Here is a 12,079-nt window from a genome sequence, read left to right on the forward strand (position 1 = left end):
CACTATTATTTTCAAAATAACACTTCAGAAGAATATATACCCAATTTATAGTTAATACCTTCTTGAAAAGGGCTCCCCAAGTGGCTCAGAGGTAAAGAATCCACCTGCCAATGCAGGAGATGTGGGTTCAATCACTGGGTCGGGAAGATACCCTGGAGAAGTGAATGGCAATTTGGTTCAGCATTCTTGCTAGGAAATCTCATGGACAGAGGAGCCTGGCGGGTTATAGTCCATGGGCCTATAAAAGAGTTGGACATGACTGAGTGTGTACACACACACACAAAGACCTTCCTTCTTGTGGGGGAAAGAAAAAATTAAATGTGAACTCTGAATCTACCCCAAACAGCTCATGGCTTTGTTGAGACACACGACGTGGCCTTTCAGGGAAGAATATGGGATGATACCACTTCACTCTGTGTTCAAGCTGGCACACGTGTTTCTCAGGAGAACTTCTCTACCTACCCCAACTTGCAAGCCAGCGCCTCTGCCTCAGCCACTCCTCCTCCTCTAAAACACTTCTGGAGTCAGGCTCTTACCCAAATGCAATGGCGTTCTTGACATCAATGGTGGTAATTCTGAAGTTTCAAGGATTTACCCTTTCTGCCTTGCTTCTCCGGGAAACTAATTCCCTCTGCCATCTCTACTTCAAGCTCTCTCTTGAGGAAGTTACTGAAAGTTCTGATTCTCTGTTAACTCTGAATAATGAAGGATGAGAGGGAGAGTCAGAGAAATAGTTTCAGTAGGAACCAAAGCTTCCCTGGTGGCTCAGTCAGTAAAGAATCTGCCTGCAATGCAGGAGGCCGGGGATCGATCCCTAGGTTGGGAAGATCCCCTAGAGAAGGAAATGGCAACCGACTCTAGTATTCTTCCCTGGAAAATCCCATGAACACAGGAGCCTGGCAGGCTACAGTTTATGGGGCTGCAGAGTCAGACAGGACTTGAGCGACCTAAACCACCACAGAAGCCAAAGCATCTGATTTCTTTTCTACACACATTTTTTTGGAGGATTTTTTCAAACAGCCTTCACAAGAACAACAGAATGTTTATGGTGGCAAGACTGAATTTTTTCAATTAGATCAAAAGAGCTGCATTTATTAATAAATAAGCGACATGCTAAATTAGAAAAGTGTTCTTTAATCTTCATAATTATATGCTTCACTTGTGATTTATTTTCTTAATATGTGTGACTATTGGCAGTCAATTAGCTAATGATAATGTTTCCCATGGAAATCAATGGTAAATAACCATGTTACTTAATTAACATTTTGCCTTTTGATATTTTTTTGTAACAAAATAAAGGGCATCCTCCTGATGCTTTCCATTATCTTCATCTGCAAGATGAAATGAAGGATCAGAGGGGTTAAGGACCCTGCCCAAGGCTACAAAGCTGAAAAGTTGCTCAGCTGGAGTTTTAACCCAGAGGATCCTATTTCTATACTTCATATTTCTCCACTCAATAGCATAAATTCTATAAAATTACACCAATGGTGTCAAAGAAAGACATTAACACTGTCGTCTCTTCTGATCTTTAAAAAAAAATCAAATTAGATGATGTTTTAGGTATAAAAAAGGTAAAAAGAAAAATAAAACAGGTGTCTTGCTGTCACCTGTTCTTCAAAGTGGTTGTACCAATGTACAAATTACATTAAAAGGTTATAAAAGTTTCTAAGCCTCATCCCTACAACATAGGACATTGCCAGATTTTAAGAATTTCACCATGCGAACAGCTATCATGATTGAAAAATATATGCATTTCCTTGACTACATTCACATCTAATGAGTCTGCCACAGTTTAGTCATACTAGAAACATATTTCTCCCTCAAACATCACACCTTCCTCTCAACCACATAGTTTGTCTTTTCTGAAAAAATCAAGAGATGTTGAGCCTTTATAATTACTGCCACCACTCAAAATCCACAGTGACTGTTATCACCCAAAATCACTTCAAACTATTTCAAGAGTCTTTACAAATACTTCCTTTTTGGAAAAATTTTTAAAAATTCTATTGAACCATTTACCCTCTCTCCCAAGACTATAATAAATATCTTCATAGCCAAATCTTTGTGCACAATATTAATACTTTCCCTCTGAATCAATTCATAAAGGTAGCACTTTTGGGTCAAAGGATATGATGATTTTCCAAGGTGTAATTATCTTTAAAACTCTTGATACATATGCCAAGTGGTCCTCCAATGGAGGGTATCAATTCAGGGGTATATGAGTATATCTGACAGTCAGCTGTCAGCTGGACAAAACTGAATTTGGCCTTGTCAGCCAGACTACTGTGGGACTCATCACAGATATCTTCCTAAACTGCATGAGCCATTTACAGAAGTCAAATTATGTCCCCATCTGGCAGGCGTTAAAACACTAAGAGGCCCAGTGCCTCACCGCCAGCTGTTTGAACGTGACCTTTGCTTCATCCATTGCCACCTACTCTTTCCTTCTTCCTGGATCTGACATTTGATTTTTTAGTATCTTAGGGGCTTAGCTAACTTCCAGGCTCTGACTTCCCTGGCCTCCCCAGGGTTGGCATGAAGATTATGCAGATTCAGCTCACAAGTATGTTTCCAATATCATCTGAAGTGGACTATGACCTGCAGTACATTGACTATTATGTGTAAGTTCTAAATACAACTGTTCACTTTTTCAATTACTGTATCTGAAACAGGCTTGGCAGGTAGGGCCAAAATCAAATAGAAATGAGGAAACCGCAACAAGCTGATGAGCTGAGTCTGTCGAGGTGGCTCAGTGATAGGTGAGCTCGCCCCGTCCCTGCCAACTAGGTCTCAGTGGTACTTCCTCCAGGTTTACACCTGGGACAGCTCCAAAATGTCTAAGAATAGCCTACAGTCCCTCCCTGACGGGTACTAGACTCAGGGCAAACTTTTATTGCCACGTCTGAGCAATCCTCACTCAACATCCCATCTCCACTTCTGCCCAAACCACCTAGCAGTCCCATCTAGTCAAGGTATAATCCTGTGTTGTGGTTGCTCAGTCACTCACTCAGTCGTGTCTGACTCTTTGAGACCCCATGGACTGTAGCCTGCCAGACTCCTCTGTCCATGGGATTCTCCAGGCAAGAAGACTGGAGAGGGTACAATCCTATGATCTAACAGCTAGCAAAAGTTCACTGTGGTTTCTCCATAAGTTACCACATGCTTTGAAATTTTCCAAGTCTTCCTTCCTCTTACAGTCAACCAGGTCTTTCACACTGTTGAGTTGGAGAGGTTATACTCTACATACCACTCACCACTGGAGCATGTCACTGCATCCTTCAGCTTTCCCCTTTCACGGCCTCTTTTTCACTCTGAAAAACAACTATCATTGAACTGTATCTCTCTCTCTCACTCACACACACATACACTCTCTCTCTCTTTCTCCCCCTCTGCTTTCACCCAACCACCCCTTCAGACTACTAACCCACAGCTTGCCTTTCTTTACTGAAAAACTTCAGCAAAAATCATCTCAATTATCTGTTCCTTTATTTCCTCTGACAAGCTAGTCTCTATAACTGCCATGTAAAAGGGAAACATAGTATTTGGAGACGGATACCCTTCACATACCCATTTGTTCTCATATAATGTCTAGAGTGGCAGCAGGCTAATTAACAGTCAATTTTTAGGTTATGAAGTTGTATTCATCAACCTATTCAAAAGATGTTATGCAGTTTTAGCCAGTTGCTCCAGTGAGTAAAAACGTGGATTCGACAGACACATCTGAAAATGAGCATTTTACTAAACCATATGGTAACAATTCTATCCGAGGTAACAGACAAGAGGGCTCCAGCCATCCCATAACCTGCTCAGCTGCCTCGAGGCTAAAAGGAGCAACAGCTTGTCACATTTGTTAAGTGCAACTGCAGTACACGGGTTGAAAAGTACTGAATTAGAAGACAGGTAAAAATGTAATAATAAAAAAATGCTGCATATAAAACTAAAGAAATCCAGCCAAAGTTATCAGTAAGATTCAGGCTATGAATACTTTCACTTGGGGAAAAAAAAGAAAAAAAGATGAACCAACTCTTCTAAATAAAAAAGAAAGAGACAGTAACAATTGATAACATTATCGAATCACAACCTGACAACCAACCAGGTATAAATTTCTTTTAAATGTAAACTGGTAATTTTTTTTTTTTTTGCTGTGCTGCACAGAACGCAGGATCTTAGTTTCCTGGTGAGGAACTGAATCTGTGCTGAAGCAGGTATAAGCTGCTTTCAGGAGGTTTAATCAAATTTAAGAGCCAAAAAATTCTTGTGTTGATAAAACTGTTCTGCAAAACAAGAAACAATGAAAATATCCCCTAATTTGTTATTCCTGCATATAGCTTAGTATAAAGCTGATATTTAAACTACACAAATATAAAATATTCAAAAAACTATAGATTGGGCAAACTTACAAAAACTATAAACATTTTATAGAAAAAACTACCAAAAAATTGAATTCACTGTTCTATTAACATATTGAAATACACTCATCAAATAGTTTATCCCAGGAATATAAAGCTGGTTTGATATTAGAAAACATGTTAAAGTAATTCACAATGTAAGTGGATCAAGAGAGAGAAATATCACCTGAATGATGTGGAAAACACCGCTTGATAAATCTCAACATCAACCCACATTTAAAAAATTAATCTAGTAAGCAGAAACAAGAGGATACTTTATTTTCATAATATAGACTAACCAAATCCAATCTCATGGAAACACTAAAATGTTTACAGGAATTCCTCTACCTTAAAAGAAATAAGACATTACTCTTACACTACTCTTCAACACTGTTCTAAGAGTTACAGATAATGCACTGAAACGAAAGGGAAAAAGCTGTAAATGTTCTGAGAAGAGATTATCTCAAAGAGAAAAATAAACAGGCTATAAAACTGTACAGAAAGTATGATTTTTTTGTATTAAAAATATACTACAGGGATTTCCCTTGTGGTCCAGTGGTTAAGAATGTGCATTTCCACAGCTGGGGGGCACAGATTCGATCCCTCACCAGGAAACTAAGATCCTTCACTCTGTGCAGCACAACAACAACAACAACAAATTACCAATTTACATTTAAAAATCATCAAGAAGGTGAATTTTGTGTAACTGCATTTTCATCACAATTTAAAACCTAAGTATACACATGTAGAGATTTTAAAAAAGACTGGTGGCTATCCCTATGTAAGAGAGAATTCTTACTTGGCTTCTCTGCACTTCTCAAATAGATCTCTACTGTGACCCACATTATGCTGAAAACTTTTAAAAATGATTATCACATTCTATAGAAATTTCTCCAGAATGACACTGTCCAAAATGGTAGCCATTAGTAACATGTGGTTACTGAGTTCTTGAAATGTGACTGGTGCATCTGATGAAGTAAGTTTTTTTAATGTTATCTGATTCTAATCTTTAATGGCATATGGCAAACGGCTAACAACTGAACAGTATAGTTCTAGAAGGTAGAAAAGATGGAACTTTCCCATTTTGGATCACCATGACACAAAGAAAATAATGGCAATTTTATTAATCATACAAGAAAAGTCTGGATGAAATACTGCAAAATTGAATATAACAGTGTATGAAGAAAATATGCAATGCTCAAGTATTATTTTCTTCCAGAAACACAAGGACATCTTAATAATCAGGAAATAACTAAATATAATTCATGACATCAATTATAGCAAGGAGAAAAGCTCTATAACCCTGTCTTCAGATGCTGAGAATGCATCAGTAAGATTTAAGTATTTATTCCTGATTTTCAAAAATCTCAGAACTTTCCTAGCATGATTAAAAAATACAAATCTTCGGGCATCAGCAAACCTGTAACTAACATACTAGGAATATTTCCATTAAAGTCAAGAGGAACAAGACAGATGAGCAGCTATAACTATTATTATTTATCATACCTTTACAGGCAATATAAAAATAAAAAGAAAATAAGACAACTATTACAAAATTGGAGAATAAATTATCATCTATAAAACGAAAGTTATTAAAAATCAGCTGAAACTATTAATACTAAGAAATGAATAGTAAGGCTCCTGGTTATTCTTTCCAAGTGGAAATGCTGATAATAAGTATATTTGAAAGAAATCCACTAGTAAGTGAATTTAAAGTATTACAAAAGTACTACAAAGGCTTAAGAGTCACAAAATGTTGAGCTTTCCCTTGAAACAATCAAATCAAATCTGCTAGTAAAACTCTTCAAAGGTTTCTGACTCTTCAGTCACCCCACGAGTAAGGATACACACAAATACTCTCTCCCCATTCAGTGCACACTGACTTCCTACCAACCCAGCAAACAACCATGGCAAAACTAAAACTATTTCAGAAAAAGGCTAATTGATATTTATTTTCTTTATGTTGAAAAAAGAGAACTATCGTGTTTCTTCTTGGAATATGCCCCTGAATTGTTAAAGAGTTAACCATATGGAAGAGATCTAAAAGTGTATGAGAGAAAGCTAAAGATTTGGAATTCTAATTCAATTTCCCCTCACATTTAAATAGGAGCCTGGAGCAAACATTTATTTTTAGAGATACTCTCAGCAGAGAACTGAACAAAAGACTATTGTGTGTTCAACCTGGTAAGGTCTCTGCGGTCCCATCTCTACCAACTTTTCAAACATCAGGTTGGAGTTAAATGATTTTCAGCTTTCAATTGACTATTTCCAGACCATAAAATCTAACCACACTTATCAGACGGTGTAAGTATTCCAAGTGAGTTATAGCTGAGAATAAATGTGAAATCTGCATTTTTCAAGTGCTAGTAAAAGAACTTTACTTTAGACTTTGACTCTATACACTGACTTGCTCAAGAATGCCATATAATGTTTTCATTTCCTTACCAACAAAAATTTTCATCTGCAGCTGATAAATCTGACTCGGTATCACTTTGGATGAAAAGCATATGGGTATCAGTCATACCACTCTACGATTTTCTTATTAAAATAAGAACTGCATCTTTTTCTCTAAGTTAACAAGAATAAAAAAGATGAAGTTAACAGGCATGCCTGATCACTATACACATTGCTGTCTCAATTTGTAGTATGTGTCCAGCCACAGGCCCGCTACAATATAAAAAGAAAGAAGAAATCATCTTTGATCCATGGTGTGGTCATCTTAAAACATGTCCTCGAATTCTCTGACGTATCTCCCATTGAAGGTGGAGCTAGTTCCCTCCCTGTGAGTCTGGGCCAGGCTTAGTGACTCTTGACCTCTTAATGAAGAAAAGGTGGCAAAAATGAGGCTGAAGGAGTTACGGGCTAGGCCTCAGAGGCTGATGCAGTTTCCTCCTGGGATGCTCAGCTGCAGGACCCTATCAGTGTGCTGCAAGGAAGCCAAGTAACCACGTGCAAAGGTCACACGTTCCAGCCCTAGTGCCACATCCACACACGGTCCCAGCCAACAGATAGCATCAGTCAGCAGACACGGGAGTGAAAAGCACCTTCACAGGATTCCAGCGCCCAGGCTCTGAGCACTTCAACCGACACTGTGTGGCATGGAAACAAGCTGTCCCACCAAACCTGCCTGAATCGCAGATTCATGAAAAATTTAAGACTGCCTTTGTTTTAAGGCACTAGGGCTTTGGGTGGTTTGTTTTGCAGTAACAGATAACTAGAACACGTAGACTAATTCAACCACGTTCGGCCATTCAGTTTATTCTTTCCATCCACACCCCACCCCATCCCACTCTCCCCCTCCCCTCCCTGCTCATCCCTATGACAGGAAAACTCTTTAGTAAACAACAACGATGCTGGCACGCCTGGTCTCAGTCAGCTCACTCTAGAAACCACAGCTAAACCCCAGCATTTATCACCCTTGCTGGCAATCAGCTTTCTCTTGTGCTGATTTCTCTCTCACCTCTCAACACACCCCTGTCCTGCATTATTACTCCTCACTCCGAAAGGTTGTATTAAACACCTGGCTTATGAAACTGCTGCTACTGCTACATATGCTCCAGTTTTTAAATCAACGAACAAGTGAAATTTGCCTTACAAACTGGTAACTAGTTCAAGATGTTCTGATGGAGCCACTGAAATGGATTCTCAACCCAACCTAGTAACCATATCAAAAATTTACTGTTCCTCTAACGAATACTAGGAAGAGAAATGTCCTAATAACTGACATAAGGTTTTTCTTTAAAAAACACAAGCCTGAAAAGTTAAAGCTAGGAGCGACCTTGGAGATGATCTAGCCTAGGACTTTTTTTCAATCAGTGGCATACTGACATAATCCAGGGACAATTTTTATGACAAAAGTACTAAGCATTTTTAGTTTGTATGTATCTTACAAATATGATGTACATAAAATTTTGTTTATATTTTATAGCTACCGTAATAAAAATGCATCCATACAATGCTGTTTAATGTTCTGTCCTTAAAACTTAGGATATATGATAAACATAATAGAAGAAGCTCTGAAAGTCCGTAACAGTCTTAGAAAAACAATCAAAGTAGCTGTTCTATTTTTACAATAAGATTGTTAGTAAAAATTACTCTAGTCCAAATTATTTTGGAAAGCTGGGGACCAGAAAGGTTATGCAACTGGCCTGAGGCCATATGCTAGTTAGTGGCAGACCTAGGAGCAGAATTTTGGAATACTCATGCTTTACAGTCAAGCACAGGGCTCAAACAGATCTAGGTTAATAGAGAGAAAATAATTCCGGTATGCTTCAATTTAGAAGGTAAGCTGAAGTGGCTGGCTGGGTTCCAATCCCTTCAATGTTACATTTATAATCACTCTGGCAGACTATCTTCCTCCCTAATGTAAAGAAACAGAACCATAATGAAGGGGCTTCAGGCAACACCAGGCAAATGTGGAGGAAATATGGTTGAGAGTGTGGACAGGCTCTTCAAAAACCATTCACCATCCCATATCCCCTGCCTTACTTGTAGAGACTGTAAGAGACTCAATCTTTGGCTTTCACTGCAGCTAGAGGTGACCACATGACAAAAATCACAAAGAAGCGAGGATATATAATACACTGGTCACTAACAGGGCATTTCTTCCCAAATAAAAACACCAGTGCTTGCTCAACAGGGACCCCAGGTGTGCCAGACTTAACCCTTTAGCCCTGGATTATGGGGAAGTCCAGGGGGAGAAAAGGTGCCAGGCAGTGGGGGTCGGGGAGCAGCGCCTGCTTATTCCAACCTCAGATTGTGGTGTTTCCACACGTTAAGACTGGCACGAGTGTGTGCTGGCTGAATACCAGCTCCGCTTCACACCTGCCCACAATTCCCACATCCAAACCACTGAACTTCCTCATCACTCCACAGAGCAAACCAGACCTTTTCATCCCAAACATATCTTAGTTTCTAATCCCCTACTGAGAGAGGTGAAAGCTGGCATAATGGAATAATCAGAACACACATGACAAACTGATATTTAGAAGAGACGTATAAAGCCTCTGTTTATGAGCACTTCTTAGTAAGAGATATTTTATATATCTAATAGACCATATATGGGGCGGTCACTGCCAAAGGTTTTAAAATAACATCAACCAAATCATCCAAAATAAATAAACTAATGACCACAAAAATAAATGAAACATCAGTGCTGTGAGAAGGCCTTTGGCCCGTGTGCCCTCTTCCAGCCAGGAATGTCAGTGCAGATGCCATCTTGGTCCCATGGGGACAAAGCCCCATGCTAAGGACTGTGAACAGGCAAAGAGAGGGAACCTGCTCCCTGATGACATAAGACAGCCACGGCACCAGTCCTCAGCTGTCTATCCTCTACCCTAATCTTCCCACTGAGGGAAACTGAAGACTGTGCAGTTGGTTTTTTGATCACTGGCAGTTAAACACAATCCTAATGCTTCTACAAAATATATCTCACTTTTCTGTTTAATTCATTTTGTCCCAAAGTTGTGTGTCCATCTTATTTTTTAACAACTTAATTTGGTAAACAAATGTTTAACCAACAGGCACCTTTACCAACACCCTAACTCCTACCACTGCTCCCAAGTAACTTCAAAAGATCAGTAAAAGAGAATGAGGTATTTCTCTCTTCCCCAAGACGAAGAATGCTTTAATCTGTAGCTGGTCTCCTGCAGATAGCAGGGTTATGGCTGCCTTAGGAGGCAGATGAGAGAGAGATGGTCTCCCTGCTCATAACACAGCTGGCCTCAGGGCTGAGCAACACACGGCCATCTAGAAATAGACAGAAGGCAACCAGAACGACTGCACGTCATGTTCCTGACCTCTGCTGGGGAGAGAGCACAAACAACGACCCTTAACTGGAGGGGATACGACAGAAACCATGCTCTGAAGCCTTCTTCAGTACTTCTCTTTTCACTTGAACGTTGTGTTAGAGATCTTCCACCTCACCTTCCATGTAAGAAACAAAATTAATTGAGTGTGAGGAATACAGGAATCACAAGGAAGGTTTATAAACAAAAACAGAGTGCTTTCTATTCATCTTCCCATGTCCTTCCTGATAAAAAATGTTTTGCTGGTTATGGAAGCTCATAAGTCATGCAAATTGTTAGGGTTCAACAGCATTTTCCAAAGAGGATGAAAAGAATGGGTAACACTGAGGAGAGGCTAGAAATTCATGCCCCAAAAAAAGTAATGAAAAAAAAATGTTTAATTACGTATTTCTGCAAGGGAGTATCAAAACGCAAATTTCTTGGACTAAAGTGGACAAAATCCAGCAGCTCCAGACCAGCAGTCTAGACCATTTCTCTAAAACATAAAAAGAAGCTGGAGCCCAAGGAGTCCCCCCATAAATAGCTCTACACCTGACAAGGACTCCAAGGGTTCAGAACGGGACCCGGCATTCCATTTCACACTCAGAGTGCCTATGATGATCCAAGGAAAATTCCTTCAGCTGAGTCTTCAAGGCTGCACTGAGGACCTTTAAAAGTGAACTCCACAAAGAAGTAATGAGCATTATGGAGATGAGGAACAGTATTTATGAATTTATAATATAAAACATTCAATGGATTAAAAGAGCCTGGAAGCAGACAGACCCTTAAATCAGAACAGTTTCTGATACTTTAGAACCAGAAGTGTCTTATTCATCTGAACTGACTTTACTGTCAGCAGAAATTCTTTCTCATCCCCAAATGAATGGAACCTCAGCTTATTCACAGATTTCTTAAGCAGTTACTTTTTATTTCCTACCATAATTTACAGCAAGTTACTGCTGTACATGGGCTTCCCTGGTAGCTCAGCTGGTAAAAAAATCTGCCTGCAATGCAGGAGACCCCAGTTCAATTCCTGAGTTGGGAAGATGCCCTGGAGAAGGGACAGGCTGCATAGTCCAGTATTCTTGGGCTTCCCTGCTGGCTTAGACAGTAAAGAATCCTCCTGCAATGCGGGAGACCTGGGTTCGATCCCTGGGTTAGGAAGAACCCCTGGAGGAGGGTATGGCAACCCACTCCAGTACTCTTGCCTAGAGAATCCCCATGGATAGTGGAGCATGGTGGGCTCCAGTCCAAGGGGTCACAAAGAGTCGGACATGACTGAGCGACTAAGCACAGCACAGCACTACTGTACATGCTAATTACTGAAATGCACTAAGTTAAAACCAAAGGACACGACCCAAAATAAAAAAAAAAAAAAGAATGAGATCCAAGTCATTTCCCTCAGAGATCTCACGTGGTTCGGGTGACATGTCAGGCCACGTCTCGCAATGGAGCACAGATGTGACACACAGCACCACCCTACCTAGCACATTTCCTGGAGGCACCTCCTCGAGGTCTTCCAGTTCCCTTCCCATCAGAAGGTACAGGTTTTCCAACGTACAGCACGCCATGTGGGGGACTGGGGGAAGGTCCTCTAATGGAGCTGAGAAGCCTAATGGCACCTGGGCAGAAAAGAAAAACAACAGAAGCTAAGTTAGGAGACGTCAGAGGAAAACAGGTTTGGGTTAATACCTACAAAGTTACTTTGATTCATAAGTAAGATATAGTGCAGTCACAGTGTTTCATGTAAACCCGAAACATTCAGATCTGAAATGGTGTGATATAAAAAGTCTCAGTTTATGAGTAAATTCTGAACTAGAGAGACTTCTCATATACATAAAGCCTGTCAAGAATTACACATAATCATAAACTTTATGGCTAATATAAATTCTGCTGTGACCTGGT

The 12,079-nt window shown here is 39.8% G+C and overlaps 1 protein-coding gene across 3 annotated transcripts in view; it reads right to left on the bottom strand.

Annotated features, from left to right (window-relative positions):
* The window catches only part of EFL1 (elongation factor like GTPase 1), a 113,946-nt gene that overhangs the window by 62,029 nt on the left and 39,838 nt on the right, over positions 1-12,079 (bottom strand). For all 3 annotated transcript variants that reach the window (XM_070775202.1, XM_070775204.1, XM_070775203.1), the window contains exon 15: positions 11,658-11,796. In XM_070775202.1, the coding sequence (XP_070631303.1) occupies positions 11,658-11,796 (139 nt within the window). The remainder of the gene's footprint in view (positions 1-11,657; positions 11,797-12,079) is intronic.

Source organism: Bos indicus, chromosome 21 (genome assembly GCF_029378745.1).
Source record: "Bos indicus isolate NIAB-ARS_2022 breed Sahiwal x Tharparkar chromosome 21, NIAB-ARS_B.indTharparkar_mat_pri_1.0, whole genome shotgun sequence".
Lineage (NCBI taxonomy): Eukaryota > Metazoa > Chordata > Mammalia > Artiodactyla > Bovidae > Bos > Bos indicus.